At 43.5% G+C, this 22800-nt stretch overlaps 1 protein-coding gene across 1 annotated transcript in view; it reads right to left on the reverse strand.

Moving 5' to 3' along the window:
• Window positions 1-14508, reverse strand: part of tg (thyroglobulin) — a 475922-nt gene extending 461414 nt beyond the window's left edge. Inside the window, exons 1-5 of the mRNA XM_038808459.1 lie at window positions 14487-14508; window positions 14286-14391; window positions 12727-12824; window positions 6171-6374; window positions 2172-2331 (exon numbers count right to left, since the gene is read on the reverse strand). Of these exons, the coding sequence (XP_038664387.1) occupies window positions 2172-2331; window positions 6171-6374; window positions 12727-12824; window positions 14286-14391; window positions 14487-14508 (590 nt within the window). The remainder of the gene's footprint in view (window positions 1-2171; window positions 2332-6170; window positions 6375-12726; window positions 12825-14285; window positions 14392-14486) is intronic.
• Window positions 14509-22800: the final 8292 nt, after the last annotated feature.

The raw sequence follows: 22800 nt of genomic DNA on the forward strand, positions 1-22800 counted from the left end.
GCAACTGCTTGGCCCAAGACTGGAGGAAACTACAGAGAATCGTGAACACCGCCCAGTCCATCGCACACACCCGCCTCCCATCCATCCACTCTGTCTACACCTCCCGCTGCCTTGGGAAAGTAGGCAGCATAATCAAAGACCTCTTACTCACTCTTCCAACTTCTTCTATCAGACAGGAGATACAAAAGTCTGTGAACACGCACTAACAGATTCAAAAATAGCTTCTTCCCCGCTGTTACCAGACTCCTAAATGATCCTCTTATGGACCGACCTGATTAATAGTATACTCCTGTATGCTTCACCCGATGCCTATTTACATTGTGTATTTTATGCTTGCCCTAGTATGTATCTTCTTTTCATGTACGGAATGATCTGATTGAGCGGTACGCAGAACAATAATTTTCACTGAACCTCGGAACACGTGACAATAAATAAATCCAATCCAAATCCAAATAATGCTCAATGGTACTTTATGGACTACGGCTAATTATTTTATCAAAGGACTGGGGAGACTCCTTAACCCACAGTGTGGTTGGACAGTTATTTCAGGAGTACTGTCTCCAAGCTGCCCATGGGTCAGCAATAAATCCACAGCGAGGCGCGATTCTTCATTCGAAAGGCCCGAGCTGATTTCAGCAAAGATGTGGAGAGGCCGGCGTTGGACTGGGGTGAGCACAGTAAGAAGTCTTACAACACCAGGTTAAAGTCCAACAGGTTTGTTTCAAACACGAGCTTTCGGAGCGCAGCTCCTTCCTCAGGTACCTGAGGACCTGATCCTCCTACCTGAGGAAGGAGCTGCGCTCCGAAAGCTCGTGTTTGAAACAAACCTGTTGGACTTTAACCTGGTGTTGTAAGACTTCTTACTGATTTCAGCAAGGGCAGCGCTCAGGATCACTGGGGAACGCAAAACAACCACAATATCAACTTGTATTTGCAAAGCCTTTAATGTAATGAAACATCAAAAAGGTACTACACAGGAGCATTATCAAACAAGATTTGACACTGAGCAACATAATGAACTTTTAAGTGCTGATGACCAAAACCTTGGTCAGAAGGAAGTTTTAAGAAGTGCCTAGACTGCCATCATGTGGCCGATGCTGGAAATTGTTAAAATTGAACATCTGATCATAGAGAGTTGGTTTAGTTGTAATGCCCCATGCCGCCTCTCACCCCACCCTCACCAAATACCACCCCCACCCCCAGGTCGAACAACTCAGCTCATGTCTTTGCAAAAGCACTTTGCCGATGGTACCCTAACTGCATGGATTAAGATAGGAGGGGGCAAATTTTCCAGTTCAAAGTTTCAATTTATTTTCCTACAATTTTGTTTGCAAAAGTGCAGTACCCTTAAAGTACACATCTACACCCACTTTTCTCGTTATGCAATCTGCTCCTTTACGCTGGTAGAGTTTTATAGCAATCTGAAATGGGCATTAACGTCAGATAGGCTTATAGCACAGCGGACCCCACCAATGTGTACGCCCTCTTTCAGCTTACACCTTGTCCATGTGACAGGTTTTGAGTTTGGTCTTTTGTTTTTGTGCTTGAAAATCAAGATCAGCCATGATCCTATTAAATGGTGGAGCAGGCTCGATGGACCATGTGGTCTACTCCTGCTTTTGTTTCTTGCCTTGTGATCTTCCAAAATTAATTGTGCATCACCCCCTCGTGGAGGGATGAATAACAGCAGCTATAATTTTAGCTCTGCCATGCTGTTTTCAGTGCGTACTTCTAAATGATGATTTATTTTACTTAAGTAAGAAAATTATTATCTTTTCAAAATTTTGTTGTTCAATTTGCCAGTGTTACAGGGTAGCATGAGACCTTATTAAATACAGGGGGTGGGTTTCTCTCTCCCGCCACACCAAATTACTGGTGCGGCATGTCGTCGGGATTCTCCGTTTTACCAACCAGTCAATGGGGTTTCCCATCGTGGGGCAGCCCAATGCCGTCGGGAAACCCCCAGGCTGCCGGCAAAATGGAGGATCCCGACAGCGGAGAATACTCTCAGTAGGCTTCCCCCGTTACACCCTCTGTAAAGTTGGGCTCATCTTGCCAATTTCTCAACTTGGACCAAGTCTCATTCACAGATCACCTATGTGCTCTCTGAGCTACACTGGCTTCCAATCCGGCAATTTAAAATCACTTAAGCTCTATATCCTCTCTCTTACCTGTTAAAGTTATTGACTAAGTCAAAGACCATCATATCGGTTGTATTGACAAACCTGCACTGGACAGGTAAAAAATTTCCGTCTTTAGAACACTGGGGTGGTGTCTTCACCCCAGCACCATGGAGAACCCACCGATCTTGAATCTCACAGCTTGCAGGACCTTTATACAAAATAATGTGAGTAAGAAAATAAAAGTTTAATCTCAGTAGAACAAAGAACAAGAAAAATTACAGCACAGGAACAGGCCCTTCGGCCCTCCCAGCCTGCGTCGATCCAGATCCTTTATCTCAACCTGTCTCCTATTTTCTAAGGATCTACTTCCCTCTGTTCCCCGCCCGTTCATATATCGGTCTAGATGCATCTTAAATGATGCTATCGTGCCCGCCTCTACCACCTCCGCTGGCAAAGCGTTCCAGGCACCCACCACCCTCTGCGTAAAAAACTTCCCACGCACATCTCCCTTAAACTTTCCCCCTCTCACCTTGAAATCGTGACCCCTTGTAATTGACACCCCCACTCTTGAAAAAGTTTGTTGCTATCCACCCTGTCCATACCTCTCATAATTGTGTAGACCTCAATCAGGTCCCCCCTCAACCACCATCTTTCCAACAAAAACAATCTTAATCTACTCATCCTTTCTTCATAGCTAGCACCCTCCATACCAGGCAACATCCTGGTGAACCTCCTCTGCACCCTCTCTAAAGCGTCCACATCCTTCTGGTAATGTGGTGACCAGAACTGCACGCAGTATTCCAAATGTGGCCTAACCAAAGTCATATACAACTGTAACATGACCTGCCGACTCTTGTACTCAATACCCCGTCCGATGAAGGCAAGCATGTTGTATGCCTTCTTGACCACTCTATCAACCTGCGTTGCCACCTTCAGGGTACAATGGACCTGAACTCCCAGATCTCTGTACATCAATTTTCCCAGGACTCTTCCATTGACCGTATAGTCCACTCTTGAATTAGATCTTCCAAAATGCATCACCTCGCATTTGCCTGGATTGAACTCCATCTGCCATTTCTCTGCCAACTCTCCAATCTATCTATATGTTGCTGTATTCTCTGACAGTCCTCCTCGCTATCTGGAACTCCACTAATATTAGTATCATCTGCAAACTTGCTAATCAGACCATCTATACCTTCCTCCAGATCATTTATGCATATCACAAACAACAGTGGTCCGAGCACGGATCCCTGTGGAACACCACTAGTCACCTTTCTCCATTTTGAGACACTCCCTTCCACCACTACTCTCTGTCTCCTGTTGGCCAGCCAGTTCTTTATCCATCTAGCTAGTACACCCTGAACCCCATACAACTTCACTTTTTCCATTAACCTGCCATGGGAAACTTTATCAAACGCCTTACTGAAGTCCATGTATATGACATCTACAGCCCTTCCCTCATCAATTAACTTTCTCACTTCTCAAAGAATTCTATTAGGTTTGTAAGACATGACCTTCCCTGCACAAAACCATGCTGCCTATCACTGATAAGTCTATTTTCTTCCAAATGTGAATAGATCCTATCCCTCAGTATCTTCTCCAACAGTTTGCCTACCACTGGCGTCAAGCTGACAGGCCTATAATTCCCTGGATTATCCCTGCTACCCTTCTTAAACAAGGGGACAACATTAGCAATTCTCCAGTCCTCTGGGACCTCACCCGTGCTCAAGATTGCTGCAAAGATGTCTGTTAAGGCCCCTGTTATTTTGTCCCTCGCTTCCCTCAGTAACCTGGGATAAACCCCATCCGGACCTGGGGACTTGTCCACCTTAATGCCTTTTAGAATACCCAAAACTTCCCCCTTCCTTATGCCGACTTGACCTAGAGTATTTAAACATCCATCCCCAGCCTCAACATTTGTCGTGTCCCTCTCCTTGGTGCATACTGATGCAAAGTACTCATTAAGAATCTCACCCATTTCCTCTGACTCCACGCATAAATTTCCTCTTTTGTCTTTGAGTAGGCCAATCATTTCTCTAGTTACCCTCTTGCTCCTTATATAACAAATAAAAGGCTTTGGGATTTTCCTTAATCCTGTTAGCCAAAGATATTTCATGACCCCTTTTAGCCCTCTTTATTGCGCGGTTGAGATTTGTCCTACTTTCCCGATATTCCTCCAAAGCTTCATCAGTTTTAAGTTGCCTAGATCTTATGTATGCTTCCTTTTTCATCTTAGCTAGTCTCACAATTCCACCCGTCATCCATGGTTCCCTAATCTTGCCATTTCTATCCCTCATTTTCACAGGGACATGTCTATCCTGCACTCTAATCAACCTTTCCTTAAAAGACTCCCACATTTCAAATGTGGATTTACCCTTAAAGAGCTGCTTCCAATCCACACTCCCTAGCTCCTGCCGAATTTTATTATACTTGGCCTTTCCCCAATTTAGCACTCTTCCTTTAGGACCACTCTCGTCTTTGTCCATGAGTATTCTAAAACTTACGGAATTGCGATCGCAATTCCCAAAATAATCACCGACTGAAACGTCAACCACCTGGCCGGGATCATTTCCCAATACCAGGTCCAGTATGGCCCCTTCCCAAGTTGGACAATTTACATACTGCTCTAAAAAAAACTCTCCTGGATGCTCCTTACAAACTCTGCTCCATCTACGCCTCCAACACTACAAGAGTCCCATTCAATGTTGGGGAAGTTAAAATCTCCTATCATGATCACCCTATTGCTCCTACATTTTTCTGTAATCTGTCTACATATTTGTACCTCTACTTCACGCTTGCTTTTGGGAGGCCTGTAGTAAAGTCCCAACAATGTTACTGCACCCTTCCTATTTCTTAGCTCTATCCATATTGCCTCAGTGTTCGAATCCTCCATCGTACCCTTCTTAATCACAGCTGTGATATCATCTCTAACCAGTAATGCAACTCCTCCACCCTTTTTACCTCCCTCTCTATCCCTCCTGAAGCATTTATACCCTGGGATATTTAGTTGCCAGTCTTGTCCTTACCTCAACCAAGTCTCAGTAATACCAATAACATCATATTCGCAGGTACGAATCCAAGCCCTAAATTCATCTGCCTTACCTGCTACACTTCTCGCATTAAAACAAATGCACCTCAGACCATCTGTCCATTTGTGTTCATCATCTCTTCCCTGTCTACTCTTCCCCTTAGTCACATTGAGTTTATTAACTAGTACCTTACTGGCTTTAGTTGCTGCCTCTTTTCTGACCTCTAACTTCCTAATCTGGTTCCCATCCCCCTGCCACATTAGTTTAATGTGAGTAATTCTGGAAAACTTCCCTCTCAATTCAGAGCCTTGCCAATGGCATCTAAATCGGCCTATAAAATTGCCCTGATTTTCTGACACACTGTTAGAAAGATTTCTGGGATTTCCGAATGTTCTGCCACCATGTTAGTCATATTAGTTCAATTAAGAGGGGTGAGTATCTCGTGGGTTAGTTTCACAACAAAGCTCTTTCTACTCGGGTAATTAGCCATAGTCCATTAAAGACTGTGGGCCTCTCTCTGTTAGAGAGATACAACTGACTAAATAATTTGAGGGGCACCGCTTCACACAGCTATTAATGGCTTTAACACACATTGGGCCAGGCAGTGAAAATTCATCCTTCACTGTTCAGTGGCCTAAGTGGTGAAACCCCAATGTTTACAAACATTGACCACCACAAAGAGAGGTAAGTACAGTGCAATCACATACTTGAGTGATTGGAATGCACTTAGTGCTTGGAATGTACTTGCCTCTCTTTATCCCACTAAATGGATACAAATGTGTTATTAAGACCCAGTTGCATTAATTTACCTGCCCCCGTTGGTACGCCATCGGGGAATGCTATCTGGGCATCCTGGGACAAAGAATCCCACCCATAGTCTCCCAAACGGAGAATCCTGCCCATTGACTCTGTTTCTCACTCTGCAGATGCAGCCAGACTTGATGAGTTTTTCTGAGACTTTCTGTTTTTATTTAAAAATCTTTGACTCTTTGATTTGAGGGAAAATACGAAGACTTACATTGAACTGGGCGCTTGGCTTGCCGTGTGCCATAAATCTCCATCCCAACGCTGTCGACACACCAGCATTGTCCAGGGTCAGTGTCACACTGCACAGCTTTGTAATCCCCTGTTTGTGTACATTGTGGGATATAGGAGGTACTGCTGCTGTTTACATACCCGCTCACCAAAACCTGCTGCCGATGGAGCTGGCAGAATGACAAGCCTGCAGAAAAACAAAGAAAGGGTAATATAATAGCAGAAGTAAAACCATATCATTGAAGGAAATGCAAAACCCTGAAAGGTAATGAACCACGGTCATCACAGAGAGTTACTGGAAACTATTTGAGGGGTTCAGTGATTAGCTATAAAATAATGGTTACTTGGGAGTGAGTTTCAAGTGGGAATTGAGGCTTTTAGATGGATTGGCTATAGAGTAGAGGTTAGCCGGGAGTGACATATAAGGTAGAATCTAATGGAAAGAGTCAGTAGCATGTTTAGAAAAAGTGGTTACACTGCAGCTAAGAAGTACACAAGCAGAGAAGGAATGAGTGGCCACCATAATATCTCAGGGAAGCAGTCAGATAGTACAGGAATACCCCTGAGACTATCTTTCTCTCAGACCGCTTTACCATTTTGGATAATGGTGAGCAATATGGTTCCTCAGAGGTCTGTAGCAAGGGCCAAGATTATGGCACCATGGGTGGCTCAGCTGCACAGGAGGAGAGGCGGAAGAGTGTAAGTGCTATAGTGGTAGGTGATCCATAATTAGGGGAGCAGACAGACCTTTCTGTGAGTCCGGGATGGTCTGTTGCCTCCCTGGTACCAGGGTCAAGAATGTCTCTGACCGGCTGCAGGACATTATTTTGGGGGAGGGGGCACAGCCTGAGGTTGTGGTCCACATTGGGACCAATGACATAGATAGGTGATGAAGTTCCAAAAGCAGATTCCAGGAATATGGAAGGGAATGAAAAAGCAGGACTTCAGGAGCAGTTATTTCAGGATTACTCCCATGGATTACAGTGCCATGTGCTAGTGAGCATAGGAATAGGAAGATTGAGCAGCTCAACATGTGGCTGGAGAAACTGAGCAGGAGGGAGGGCGTTAGAACCTGCTGGCGATGGAGCTGGCAGAAGGACTAGTTCTGGGCCAGGTGTGACCTGTACAGGAAGGATGGGTTACACCTTAACAGGACTGGGACTAATACCCTTGCAGGGACATTTGCTAGTCCTGTTGGGCAGGGTTTAAATTAGATTGGCAGAGGGTTGGGAACTGAAAGGAAATTCAGAAGAGAGGAGGAAAACTGTCAGTGGGAAGTAAAGGAGTATTAACTGATCAGGAGGATATATCAGAGAGCAGCATCAAAGTAAATAGAATACTTGGAGAGTTTGATAGAACTAGAGTAGGCTACAGTAAGTCATTAGATGGGGTGAGAGTAACGTTAAAGAGCCAAAATTACAGTTAATGAAAATTTATGTGAATGCACAGATTTTGGTTAATAAGACTGGTGACCTACAGACACAGGTTAACAAATGGAACTGTGATATTATTGCTATAACACAGACGTGACTTAAAGAAGGACAGGACTGGCCATTAAATATTCCCGGATACAAGGAAAGGCAGGAAAAGAAGAAATTTGGGGGAATGGCAGTATTGATTAAAGGTGGGATTACTGGAGAAAGAGGATGTTCCAGAGGTGTCAAGAAGTAAGAAATGAAAAAGGTACAATAAGATTGATCAGTGTGGCATATAGTCCGGCCAACTGATAGAAGGGATGTAGAGAAATAAATTTGCAAAGAATTACAGAGAGGAGAGAGAATTATAGAGTAATTATAATGTGAGACTTCAATTATTCAAATCTCGACTGGGTTACGATTAGTGGAAAGGGACAAGAGTTCCGGGAGTGTGTTCAAGATAATTTTCTGCAGCAGTATGTCTCCAGTCCAACAAGCGGGCAGGCACTGCTGGACCTGGTTCTGGGGAAGTCCCAAGTTGTTGAAATATCAGTGAGAGAGCATTTATGGAACAGTAACCATTGTATCATAAGGTTTAGTTAGGCCACTCCAGAGGAAGCATAATTAATTGGGGGAAAGCGAATTTCGGTAGGATGAGAATGTATCTGAGCCAAGTGAGTTGGAACAAATATTGGCAGAAAAGAAAGTTGCTGAACAATGGGTCACCTTCAAAGCAAAAGTATTGCAGGCAATGTGAGGGGATTCTTTTAAGGGGAAAGATACGACAAATAAATCCAAAGCACCCTGCATGGCGAGATTTGGAGGTGAAGGTGAAAAGGAAGTATGCATACGATAGATGCCAGATAGAAATACAATAGAGAATCAGGTGAAATATAGAAGGGCCAGTGGGGAAATGAACTAACTAATGAGAAGAACAAGGAGAGAATGAAAAGAGACTGGTAGTTAACAAACAAGGGAATCCCAAGATCTTCTATAAACATATAAATAATAAAGTGTGGTAAAAGAAAGAGTAGGACCAATTAAGGATAAAAAGGGTACTTGCATGTGGAGGCAGGGAAAATGGTGGTGGTATTAAACAAGTATTTGCATCTGTCTTTACAGAATAAGAAGATGCTACTTAGGCTGAGGTGAGTGACGAGATAACTGTTATACTTGTGGAATTGATAATTGAGAAGGAGGAGGTGTTAGAAAGGCTATCTTTACTTAAAAGTGATAAGTTACCAGGACAGGATGAGATATGAGGACCAGATGAGATACATGCAAGGATACTGAGCAAGGTGAAAGTGGAAATGACAGAGACACTGATGATAATCTTCCATTTTCCTTAGACACAATAGTGGTACTTGAGGACTAGAGAATTTCAAATGTTACACCCTTGTTCAAAAAGGATAAAGCCAGCAACTACAGACCAACCAATTTAACTTAACAGACTGTGAACTCTTTCCATGACATTTACCCATTTTTATTTCTATCAATTTTATTTTATTTTCATTTCTCTCATTGATCTGTATTTCCCTCACCATTGTTCCCCTCCCCTCTCCTATTCCACTTGGGCCAATTGTTCCTAGTTGCCGTTTACACACTGCTCACCTTTATTCTGCCATTTGCACATTCTAATCTCTTGATGTGCCACTATCGGCACCCTTCTTTGCCTTAATCACCCCCAATTCCTTTTATCTTCTGTCCTCAACATCTTTCTCTATCTCCATGTATTGCTGGCCCCTTATCCAGATCTACCGCTCCACCCCCGCCCCACTACAGAATAAATCTGACCCCATCTCCACTTCTCTCCAGCTTTGAGAAAGAGTCATCCAGACTCGAAACGCTAGCTCTCTTTTCTCTCCACAGATGCTGTCAGACCTGCTGAGATTGTCCAGTATTTTCTGTTTTGTTTCAGATTCCACAATACGCAGTTACTCTTTTAATTTAACTTCAGTGCTTGGGAGAAATCTGGAAACTATAGTTGGGGATAGAATTAATAGTCACTTGGACAAGTGCAAGATAATTAAGGGAAGCCAGTATTGATTCATTATGGGAAGATGTTTAACTTGCTGGAGGTTTTTGAGGAAGTAGATAATGCAACGCTGTTGATGTGGTGTATTTGGATTTTCAAAAGGCATTTGATAAAATGCCACACAACAGACTTGTGAGCAGAATTCTAGCTCATGGAATAAAAGGGAAAGTAGGCACTTGGACAAGAAATTGGTTGAGAGGCAGGAAACAGAGAGTAGATATAAATTGTTATTTTTCAAATTGGAGGAAGGTTTGTAATACGATTCCCCAGGAGTCAGTGTTGGGGCCCTTGCTCTTCCTGATATATATTAATGACCTAGACTGTGGTGTTCAGGGCATGATTTCAAAATTTACAGATGACATGGAGATTGGAAACATTGTCAATTGTGATGAGGATGATCTTGAATTTCAAACATGGACATGTTGGTGGATTGGGTAGACAAGTGGCAGACAAAATTCAATACAGAGAAGTGTGAGGTGATTCATATTGGCAGGAAAAATATGAAGAGACAGTCTAAAATAAAGGGAGAAACTCTAAAGGAGGTGCAGGAACATGTATAGAAGTATATGTATATGTATAGAAGTAATTGAAGGTGGCAGGGCCTGTTGAGAGATGCATTAAAAAAACATAGTATCTTAGGCTTTATTAATAACAGTATTGAAAACAAGAGTAAGGCAGTCATTCTGAATTTGTATAAGACACCAGTTAGACGTCATCTGCAGAACTGCATCCAGTTTTGGGTGCTATCCTTGAGGAAGGATGTGAGGGCATTGGAGAGTGTACAGAGGAAATTCGCAGGGATGGATCATCCTATGAATAAAGAACAGTCGCTATGCAGATAAATTGGAGAACAATAGGCCTGAGAGGTGACTTGATGGAGTTATTCAAAATCCTGAGGAGTATGGGCAGAGTAAACTATGAGAAATTGTTCCCACTCGGGAGAGCATCAAGAACTGGAGGGCACAGATTCAAAATAACTGGCAAAAAGGGTAACAGTGATGTGATGAAAACATTTTTCACCCAGAGGGTGGTTGAAGTCTGGAACAAACTTCCTGAGAGGATGGTGGAGGCAGTTTCAATTGTGGTATTCCAAAAGAGGATTGCATTGCTATCTGGAAAGTAAGAACGTTGAAGGTTGCAGGGATGAGGCAGGGGAGTGGGACTCTGTTCTTTCGGAGAGCCTGTGCAGACTCGAGGGCTGAATGGCCTCTTTCTACACTGTAAAAATTCTGTGATTCTGAGCTGGTTTCTCTGTAAAATAAGGCTATGTTTATACCCAACAGCTCTACCATCACCCATGGCACCTTCCCATGCAATCGCAGAAGGTATAATACCTGCCGCTTTACCACTTCCATACTTAACATCCCAGGCCCCAAACACACATTCTAGGTTGAGCAGCGTTTCACTTGCACCTCCTTCAATTTGGTCTACTGCATTCACTGCTCCCAATGTGGTCTCCTCTATATCGGAGAGACCAAAAGCAGACTGGGTGATCGTTTGCTGAGCATCTTCGGTCTGTGCGCATTCAGGACCCTGACCTTCCTGATGCTTGCCATTTTAACACAATACCCTGCCCCCAGCCCGCATGTCTGTCCTTGGCCTGCTGCAATGTTTCAGTGAAGCTCAACGCAAACTGGAGGAACAACATCTCATCTTCCGGTTAGGCAAGCTACAGCCTTCCGGTCTCAACATCGAATTCAACAACTTCAGGTGATTAGCCCACCTCGGCCCCTCTGTTTTCATCCCATTTCATTTTACCCGTCTTTTACCATTTCTTTCTTTCTTGTCTTTCTTTGTATATATTCAACCCCCCTATCTTATCCCCCCTTTCTTTGACTTTTCTACCCTTTGCTTCCTCCTTTCCCTTCCCCCACATCTACATCTGTCACAGTTTACCCTCTGATGTTAGCTTTTCTGCTGTTTGGCCGTTCACACCTTTTGTTCTCTCTCGGGACTGCCATGAGCACTCTTTCCCCATGGTTTCTGTGATTGTTAGCACCCTGTTCCCTTGGTTTCTGTGGCTATGACTCACCTTTCATTCTCACTCCACAGTATAAATATTTCCTGCTTTCTCTGTCTTTTAGCTTTGACAAAAGGTTATCTGGACTCGAAGACACTGAAGTCCAAAGATGTGCAGGTTAGGTGGATTGGCCATGATAAATTGCCCTTAGTGTCCAAAATTTCCCTTAGTGTTAGGTGGGGTTACTGGGTTATGGGGATAGGGTGGAGGTGTTGACCTTGGGTAGGGTGCTCTTTCCAAGAGCCGGTGCAGACTCGATGGACCGAATGGCCTCCTTCTGCACTGTAAATTCTCTGAAACGTTAGCTCTTTTCTCTCCCTACAGATGCTGCCAGACCTACTGAGGCTCAAGTGGTTTTTATATAGAATAATGGTGACCTCGGAGTGAGTTACAGGCTGAAATCTAATCATGTGGATCTTTAACATTTATATTTCTCAGTAGGGCCCAATTTTAACTCCCTCAAAATGGCCAACATTGGGAATGGAGTCAGGAATCTGGCCAAACTCATATAATTTTTTTTAGGCAGCAATGTGATACAGTGGTCAGCACTACTGCCTCACAGCGCCAAGGACCCAGGTTCGATCCTGGTCCCGGGTCACTGCCCATGTGGAGTTTGCACATTCTCCCCGTGTCTGCATGGGTCTCACCCTACAGTCCAAGGTAGATTGGCCACGCAAAATTGCCCCTTAATTGGAAAATAAAACCTCATGATATTTGGGGCCCCCTCGGCGAGGCCCAAAGATTCAGCCCCAAGGTTCAACCTAATTCCAGGGATGTGTGTCAATACAGGAATTGTATTAAAATGATACAAGTTTTTCCAGGAGACTCCTCCGCGCAGTAAAACTTTAAAGCCGAGCACATGAATACAAGGAGAATCAAAAAGTTGATCCCTGTCAAATTGTCCACTATGGTGAAAGGTTCAAATATCAAGAGGTGTGGAGCACAGCTAACAAAATTGGTTTGGTTATAAATAAAAAAGGCTAAAAAAAGTTATATACAAGAAGAAGGAAAGCCTAGCTATTATTGTTCTCTTAACTGGTGATTATTTAGAGTATTCTCAGATACTTACAGGCAGTTACTGGTGTGGTTCGATTGAGGCCTGACACCTCATCACCTTCATTGTTGACACACCAGCAGGATTGTCCATCCTTTGTGCATTGCACATTCCTGCATCCAAGAAACATGTTATTAAACAATGGCAAACAAGTTTTCACATATTACAACAATCATGGAATAATGGATAGCTTTGGCACAGAGTTTCACTGGACCACAGCACAGATCACAGAATGTTCTGTAGAAGTACAGGCCCATCTTGAGGAGGACCTGTCTTTCCAGATGCTTACTTAACACCTGAAAAATCCAAGGTGCCTTGAATCCAACTCACAGACATCTATCCCTGATTTCTTAGATCTCCGAACTGGGTGAGTGAATCTCCACATCAGGGTTGAAGCTTCATAGTTTGGACTAGAATCATAGAATTCCTACAGTGCATAAGAAGGCCATTTGGCCCTTCGAGTCTGCACCGGCCCTCTGGACAGAGGACCCTACCGAGGCCCACTCCCCCATCCTATCCCCACAATCCCGCCTAACCTGCACATCTTTGGACATCAGGGGTCAATTTAGCACGGTCAATCCACCTAACCGGCATATCTTTGGACATCAGGGGTCAATTTAGCACGGCCAATCCACCTAACCGGCATATCTTTGGACATCGGGGTCAATTTAGCACGGCCAATCCACCTAACCGGCATATCTTTGGACATCAGGGGTCAATTTATCATGGCCAATCCACCTAACCTGCATATCTTTGGACATCAGGGGTCAATTTATCATGGCCAATCCATCTAACCTGCATATCTTTGGACTGTGGGAGGAAACCGGAGCAGCCGGCGGAAATCCATGCAGACACGGGGAGAACTTGCAAACCTGTGTTCCTGGTGCTGTGAGCCAGCAGTGCTAACCACTGTGCCACCGTGTCGCCCCTAGCTAGACTTGTGTTCCCTCAAGTATCACAGATTAAGGGGTGATATATTCAAGTTGAATAAAGGATTTGTTAGAATACATGGGGAGAAACTATTTCCCCTGGTGGGGAAGTTTAGAATAAGGGGCATCTTATCACAACATTGGAGCTGGGCCATTCAGGGTGATGTTCGGGAGCAGTTCAAGTTATATTGAAAATCTTCAACACTCTCCCCCAAAAATTGGGACAAATTCTGCAAATTCCAAAACTGAGATCAATTAATGTTTTTAGCCAAGTGTGTTAAAGGTTATGGAACCAAAGCAGGTAGATTAGTTAAGATACTTTGATTTTGTATGGCTTGCGAAGCAGTTACAATCTGATGTTCAGGTCATTCAACAACTTCAAGCTGACACAGTGTGAATGGTTGTTGTACCTAAAACTAGCTTTCATGGCCCTATATCCTCCTCTACTATTGTCATTGTCACAATGGGCTTATTTTTAAAAAAAATCAGTGATACAAATACTTTGTCAATCTTGGGTTCTGAGCTGATAGACTGCATTTAAACTTAACAGAACCACACTGAACATGTAAATCCCCTTCCCTGATCTCTCCCTATACTGGCTCATGTGCTCGAAAGAAACACGGTAAACTGAATGGGTCTTCCTACCTGTACTTGCCATCTTGGGTACACTGGGGAATGTAGGTGTTGATTTTCTGCGAGGCTCCTCTCTTCAGCTCACATGAGGTCAGATGCTGGGACCCCTGCTGGTATTCTACAGTTCAGCACATTTAAGAATCAACTCAAAAATGAAAGAGGACGTTATAGAAACATGTTTCTTTATATTGAGATAAACCTGGCAATAATTGCCTGCATTGACTGCGATACCCATTATACAGAATAAATGTTGAAAAATGAACTTATGTATTTATTAAATGATTTATCATTGGGATGAGAATGTCACTGGCAAGGCCTCAATTTCTTGCCCATCCTTATTTGCTCTCGGAAGGTTCAAGTGGGCCTTTCCCTCGAATTACTGGGAGAGTTTTATTATAATCAAGTGGCCTGCTAGGCCACCTCAGAGAATAGTCAAGAGTCCTATTTTGGCCAGATGAGGTAAAGGTGTCCAGATTCCTTCCCAAAAAGACGTTCACGAACCAGTTGGGATTTTTTTTTGCAAAAATGTAAAAGCTTAATGTTCACAATATCTAAACTGAATACAAACTTACATACTGCCAAATGGCAGAATTTGAACCCACATTCTCTGAATCATAGAATCGCAGAGTGCAGAAAAGGCCATTCAGCCCATCAAGCCTGGCCCAACCCTCTGAAAGAGCGCCTTACTTAGGCCCACTCCCCTGCCCTATCCTTGTAACCCCACCTAACCTTTGGAAACTAAGGGGCAATTTAACTCGGCCAATCCACCTAACCTGCACATCTCTGGACTGTGGGAGGAAACCAAAGCATCCCGGAGAAAACCCCAGCAGATGCGGGGAGAACGTGCAGACTCTGCACAGACAGTGTCCCAAGGCTGGAATTGAACCCGGGTCCCTGGTGCTGTGAGGCCACAATGCTGCCCCCAAATTACTATCTGATTTACCAGTCTAGTATCACTACACTACCATACTCATTCTTAATATAAAAATACTTTCATGGGTATACCTCCGATTAAATATTTGAACATTATTGTTAACACTAGTTTAGATGGCCCGATTATTAATTCAGAATGCAGATCTTCCAACATTTATCATTTACTCTGATGAGATTCTTTCAACCTGTCGGTAACAGGACATTGATTTATCAAGAGCTCTTCTAGTGTGTGTAAGGATGTCTCAGAGCAACTAGCTGAGAAGACGACACACAATAGATATTCACAGGAGGAAGATGGAGGAAACCTGCATGGCAAATTGAAGGAATGTTTGAAGAAGAGGGTTTTGAAAGCATGGTGGGAAATGAGAGAGAACCGGAAATGGAGTTTCAGAGGAAAACGCTGGAGTGAAATGGAATGAGAAAAATGAAAAGTATTATACGAGCCGATAGAGATGGGCTGAAGAGATGACTTTTGTTGAAAGGGAAGAGCGAGTGGGCAGCGTGGTGGCACAGTGGGTTATCCCTGATGCCTCACGGCGCCGATCCCGACTCTGGGTCACTGTCTGTGTGGTTCGATCCCGGCTCTGCGTCACTGTCTGTGTGGAGTTTGCACGTTCTCCCCATGTTTGCGTGGGTTTTGCCCCCACAACCCAAAGATTAGGTGGATTGGCCACGCTAAATTGCCCCTTAATTGGAAAAAAAAATGAATTGGGTACTCTAAATTTATTTTAAAAGAAAAAATAAAAATATAAAAAATAAATAAATAAAGGGGAAGAGCGTAGATACAGATAAGCTTTCTTTAAAATAAGAAAGATTTGCATTTATATAGCACCTATCATAACCACAGGATGTCCCAAAGTGCTTTACAGTCAATGAAGGACTTTTGAAGTGTAATTCCTGTTATAATGTAGGAAATGTGGCCACCACCTGGCACACAGTAAACTCCCACAAACAGCAATGAGATTATGACCAGATATTTATTTTTTGCAATGTGGAATAAGGGATGAATATTGGCAAGGACACGGGATAAATCCCCTTTTGTTTCAAAATAATGCCGTGGGATATTTTACCTCCAGCGGAGGGTGTAGACAATGTCCAACCAAAAAAACTGCACCTCCGAAAGCGTAGCACTGAAGGCCGAATTGAACCCGAGTCCCTGGCACTGTGTGGCAGCAGTGCTAACCACTGTGCCACCGTGGAACCTTGTATTTGTGAGGATGCTCACTGCAGCTATTTGAATGAGAGTCACGACAAGAGGCAGCAAGGAATGTAGAGTAGAAATCTGTGCTTTGGATCAAGCAGTGCACCATTGATTCTGGGGACGGAATTCTCCATTAGCCAACGCCAAAATCGAGAGAGGCACTGATTTGATGCCAAATCGCAATGCTCCAGCATCTCGACAGACGCATCAATGCTTTCCGGAATGCATGTACAGTAGACACCATTTGCATATCATTATTACCGGGCCCATCCAGCTATTCTGCGGGGCCTCCACGATTCTCCACCTCCGATGGGCACGGTTCACTTGTGCTTTTAAAAAGCATGAAACCAGCGTGGCAGCTACTGAGGGAGAGAGAGGGGGTACGGAAGGTGTCCAACATCACCATAGTTTACTGACATTTGCGCTGCTGGCCAGGGGGGTTCTGCCAGGGCTGGGGGTTGTGATGTGGGGTCGGGGTTGGTGGGCAGGGAACACCATTGCTACAGCCGGCAAGGCAGCCATGCAGCTGCCCATACCGTTCACAGCCCACTTTGAACTCAATGTCACGGGTCGTATAGGTGTTGCCCCAAGGCACCTCCCCGGGTGCCTTCTGGACCCAGCTGACTGTATGGGCACGCTCCAGTTCAGGGGTATGAAGACCAATTGTAGCTCTTCAAAATAAGTCAAATCTTCATTGACCAGGGTCAAATGGTCTGTATGGGTCCATACTAACTTCACAAGTAAATAATCAGGGGGCCTATCCTCAGTGATTAGAAAAAAATACTCCTACTATTTCTCCTCCATGTCAGACAGTATTTGATGCTACCTTACCAGAAATCACAGCTGCTGCAATGCAGATGCAGTGGAGGGCGACTATGACCGTTCCTATCTGTCCCATTGCTTCTCCTGCTCGTCCGATGAAGCAGGCATTCAACCTAGCTAGCTGTCTCCTTTTATATAGAGTCGATAGGTTTGTCAAGCTAAACGTTGTTGGAAACGAGTGAGGTGCATCCAGTGTTTCAGAATGAAGCACGAGAGCTGTTTGACGCAGGTTCGGTGACTTGAAACTAAACAATACTTAAGTGGATCATGTAGAGTCTCCTGAATGCTCACTAATCCAGAGAAAAAAGCCTTTCCACTTCAAATTCCATTTAGAGAATCTTGAGTTCTTAACCCCTTTGCCACTGTGCAAATCCACTGCAGTTGGTTACTCTTTTTGAATTTTATGCAGGACACAGTTTATTGGAATCCAGAGGTCAGATATAGTTCAGCTTCAGTATTCCAAGGCCATGCATGGTTTGGTTTTGTGTAAAGTAAAGCCTACTCTGCCCTTCCCAATCTCACAAGAACATCCCTCCTGTAACAGTGAGATTTCTTTTCACAAAAGCTTCCTCTATGTGGCTCTAAGCATCTTTGTTGAAACGAGAACTGCACAGTGGCACAGTGGTTAGCATTGCTGCCTATGGCGCTGAGGACCCGGGTTTGAATCCCAGGTCACTGTCCGGGTGGAGCTGGCACATTCTCCCTGTGTCTGCGTGGGTTTCACTCCCACACCCCCAAAGATGTGCAGGGTAGGTAGATTGGCCATGCTATATTGTCCCTCAAATGGAAAAAATAATTGGGTACTCTAAATTTATAAAAAAACAAATCTTAATTGAAACGGTGTTGGTATTCTAAATCCACTTTCTACTAATCACATGGCCACTGCACAACACGGAATTGGAAATACATAGTCAATCTCACTCAGAGAGGCTGCAGGTTGGCAGATGTAGAAAAATTTCAAGGGTACAAGCTATGAAGCAACGTTAGAAATTCTGATGACTTGAAAGACAGTACGTAAATATAAATGTCAACCTTGCCTCGGTGATAGTGCTCTTGCCTGAGTCAAAAGGTTATGAGTCCAAGTACATTGTAGAAATCTGAGTGTAAAATCCAGGCTGACTCCTCATTGTAGTACTGAGGATGTTCTTCAGTTGAGGTGTTAGTCAACGCCTTGTCTGCCGGTAGATGTAAAGATCCCAATCCCTTTACTGAACAAGAACAGGGGAGGTCTCATGGCCAGTATTTAACCTTACTCAGTGCTCACAGCAGATGGTCAGGCTATTTATTCAACTAGGGTTGTGGGAGCTTGCTGTGCAAAAAATGGCTGCTGTATGTTCTACATTACAACAGTGACTGCACTTCAAAGGTGCATTCATTGGCTGTAAAATGCTTTTGGACATTCTGAATGATGTTATATAAAATGAATTCTTCCTTTCTATAAAAATGAAAGTTCTTTATTAATCTTACCCACACATTCTAAGTCAATATATTCCTGCACCTGCTGAAGACATTGTTTCCCCCCATATTTGCTGACGGTACAAAGATAGGTAGGATGCAAATTGTGAGTAGGACATGAGAATTCTGCAAAGGGATATAGATAGGTTAATTGAGTGGGCAAAAATTTGGCAGATGGACTATAATGTGGGAAAATATCAAATTATCCACACTGGCAGGAAGAATAGAAAAACGGAATATTATTTAAATTGTGAGAGACTGCAGAATACTGAGGGGAATCTGGGCATCATCTTATATGAATCTAAAATGTTGGCTTGCTAGTACGATAATTAATTAGGAAGGGAAAATGGAATGTTGGTCATCATGGAATGAGCGGGAATCTCATAGAAAGCTATAAAATTCTAACAGGACAGGACAAGAAGGATGTTCCAGATGGTGGGGGGCGACCAGAACCCAGGGGAGCAGTCTGAGGATACGGGATAGACCATTTAGGACTGAAGTGAGAAGAAATTTCTTCACCCAGAGAGCGGTGAGTCTGTGAAATTCGCTACCACAGGAAGTAGTGTATGCTTTCAAGAAGCAGTTAGATATAGCACTTGGGGTGAAGGATCAAAGGATACTGGGGAGAGGTGGTATCAGGCTCTTGAGTTGGATAATCAGCTATGATCATAATGAATGGCAAAGCAGGCTCAAAGGGCCTCCTCTTGCTCCTATTTTCTACATTTCTATGTTTATTGCAAGAGGGCGGAGTAAATAGGGAGGTCATGTTGCAACTGTACAGGGCATTGGTGAGAACTTACCTATAGTTTTGATCACCTTACTTAAGGAGATATACTTTCACTGGAAGCAGTTCATAGAAGGTTCACTAGCTTGATTCCTGCATAAAGGGATTGTCTCATCAGGAAAGTTTGAGAAGGTTTGGCTTGTACTCATTGAAGTTCAGAAGAATGAGAGTTGATCTTATTGAAACATATAAGATGCTGAGTGGGCTTGAAAGGGCAGATGCTGAAATAATGTTTCTCTTTGTAGAAGACTCTAGAATTGGGGGCACAATTGCAGAATAAGGAGTTTCCCATTAAATGAAAAGAGGAATTTCTTCTTTCAGAGGATTGTTGATTTTTACAATTCTCTATCCCGGAGAACAGTGGAGGCTTTCTCATTGAATATATTCAAGGGAGAGTTAGCCAAATTTTTTTTGTTAAATTTAGAGTACCCAATTATTTTTCTTCCAATTAAGAGGCAATTTAGCGTGGCCAACCCAACGACCCTGCACAGTTTTAGTTGTGGGGGCAAAACCCACGCAAACACGGGGAGAATGTGCAAACTCCACACAGACAGTGACCCAGAGCCAGGATCGAATCTGGGACCTCGGCTCCGTGAGGCCGCAGTGCTAACCCACTGCACCACCGTGCTGCCCTGTTGGACAATTTTTAATCTAAAAGGAAGTAAAGGATTGTGGAGGGCAGGAAGGAAAGTAGAGTCAGGGCCACATTTATCGGGCAGCACAATAGCACAAGTGGATAGCACTGTGGCTTCACAGCGCCAGGGTCCCAGGTTCAATTCCCCTCTGGGTCACTGTCTGTGCGGAATCTGCACGTTCTCCCTGAGTCTGCATGGGTTTCCTCCGGGTGCTCCGGTTTCGTCCCACAGTCCAAAGACGTGCAGGTTAGGTGGATTGGCCATGCTAAATTGCCCTTAGTGACTAAAAAAGGTTAGGAAGGGTTATTGGGTTATGAGGATAGGGTGGAAGTGAGAGAAGTGGGTCGGTGCAGACTCGATGGGCTGAATGGCCTCCTTTTGCACTGTATGTTCTATGTTCCAGTCAGATTAGCCATGATCTTATTGAATGGAGTAGCAGACTCCGGGAGCCAAATGGCTTCCTCCTGAACCTATTCCTTGTGATCAACTTTTTTTATTAGAGATGAGTTCATATAATTAGGAGAAATTAGTCTTTATTTCGACAATGAAAATAATTGACAAGCAAACAAATGGTACAAATTTAGTCAGTGAAAAAAGATTTGAAAGTGTAAATAATTTTTCCTTCAAAAATGAGGGAAAATGACTGTGATAAAACAAAGGATTCTGTTCTGATACTGGAAAAATCTGTCTCCTTGTCTTTGTAACACATGAATTACTTAAATAAATATGTTCCGTAATGTTTGAGTGTGCTATCACTAAGTCAGTGAACAATGAAGACCCAAATCTCAAGAGCCTGTCTACTTGTGGAGTTACAAAGAGCAATGACGCATTTGTGAACAGACACTTGATCTTTCAAGATTTTTGGAGATGTTTGAGAGGGTGATCATACCACATGCTGCTAGGGGTAGGGATGTTGACCAATGAGACTGGGTGACCATCAACATACAAGGCAGGAAGCAGCAGGTGAGAGTACATTAGATAATCTGAGGACCTGAAAACCAATCTCAGTAGCAGGGATGTGGACAAAAAGAATGACACAGAGCCAGATAATTATCAGTGATTACAAAGTATTGGAAAATGAGTATTTTTTCATTCATTCATGGGATATTGGGTATTGCTGGCAAGGCTATCATTTGTTGACCACTCCTAATTACCCTTGAGAGGGTGGTGTTGAACTGTATTCTTAAACCATGTAGGATTTGGGAACGGTTACTCAGATAATGGTTCTGTACACAAATGCCTCACTCCTGTTCTTAATTTACAGATCCTAAAGCACCAGCAGCCATCCATAATCTACTTTCCAGCTAAGGCTATTGCATAATGATGTGATTGCACCAGAAAGGGTGCAGAGGAGATTCACCAGGATGTTGCCTTGGCTGGAGCATTTCAGCTATGAAGAGAGGCTGTTTAGGTAGGGGCTGCTTTCCTTAGGCAGAGAAGGCTGTGAGGGGGCAAGATAGAGGTGTACAGAATTATGAGGGACAGAGGTAGGATAGATAGGAAATAACTTTTCCCCTTAGTAGAGGGGTCAATAACCAAGGGCCATAGATTTAGGGTAAAGATCAGGAAATTTGGAGGTGATTTGAGGAAAAACTTTTTCACCCACACAGATGGTGGGAATCTGGAACTAACTACCTGAAAGGGTGGTAGAGGCAGGAACCCTCACACTAAGGCATTTAGATAAGCACTTGAAATGCCATAGCATACAAGGCTACAGACCAAGTGCTGGAAAATGGGATTAGAATGGACAGGTGGTTGATGGTAGACGGAGACGATGGGCCCAAGGGCCTCTTTCTGTGCTGTGAAACTCTATAATCAACCACTGCAGTCATGTAGTGATGGTATTCCTATAGTGTTGTTAATGAGCTAATTCCAGGATTTGATCCAGCATCAACAAGGGAATGGTAATATATTTTTATGTCAGAATTGGAGTGGAACTTACAGGTAGTGATGTTCCCAAATATTCCCATTCCTCGTACACCAATGGGCAAACAAAGATACTTGTAAGAATAGGAGAGTGGCCATTGTGGGAGGTTCTATAGCAGGGCGAATAGTTTCTATTATAGATATGATCCAGAATCCTGAATGATACGCCTCTTCCCAGGTGTCAGGCTCCAGCACATTGTCATGTGAGAGTACCTTTAAGAAATGGATGTTTAAGCAATGTACCTTTAAGAAATGGATGTTTAAGCAATGTACCTTTAAGAAATGGATGTTTAAGCAATGTACCTTTCAGAAATGGAGCAGCTCATATTACTGAAGCGATGTCAGAGGGTGGGGGGGGGGGGGGGGGAGCTGAGCTGAGCTCACTTCTGCTTTTTGGGAGTTTTGGTTTCAGTTTGAGAGAGTAGCTGAAAAGTGCCTGGCTGGTTTGCTGTGAGCTTTTTGAAAGGAGAAAGCCAGGTTTTGAGGAAAAGAGCTTGGGTGTGTCTGTGTTTGCAGTGAGCTGGATCTGCGGTGATCTCTGCCAGGAAAGACGATCCCTGAATCATTTGGGTGATTTAAACTCATAATAGTAATGTCTTTAACCTGATGTGTTTGTTTAAAGTCTTTTGGAGGTTTGAAGGAACATTTTGAGGGATTATTTAGTATTGCATTATTTTCAGGGTTATCTTTGAAGTAAGGGGTGGTAAGTGATCCAATGTTTATTTAAAAAGGTTAAATTGAATTCATGGAATAAACATTGTTTTGTGTTTA

The sequence above is a fragment of the Scyliorhinus canicula genome, chromosome 10 (assembly GCF_902713615.1).
Source record: "Scyliorhinus canicula chromosome 10, sScyCan1.1, whole genome shotgun sequence".
Lineage (NCBI taxonomy): Eukaryota > Metazoa > Chordata > Chondrichthyes > Carcharhiniformes > Scyliorhinidae > Scyliorhinus > Scyliorhinus canicula.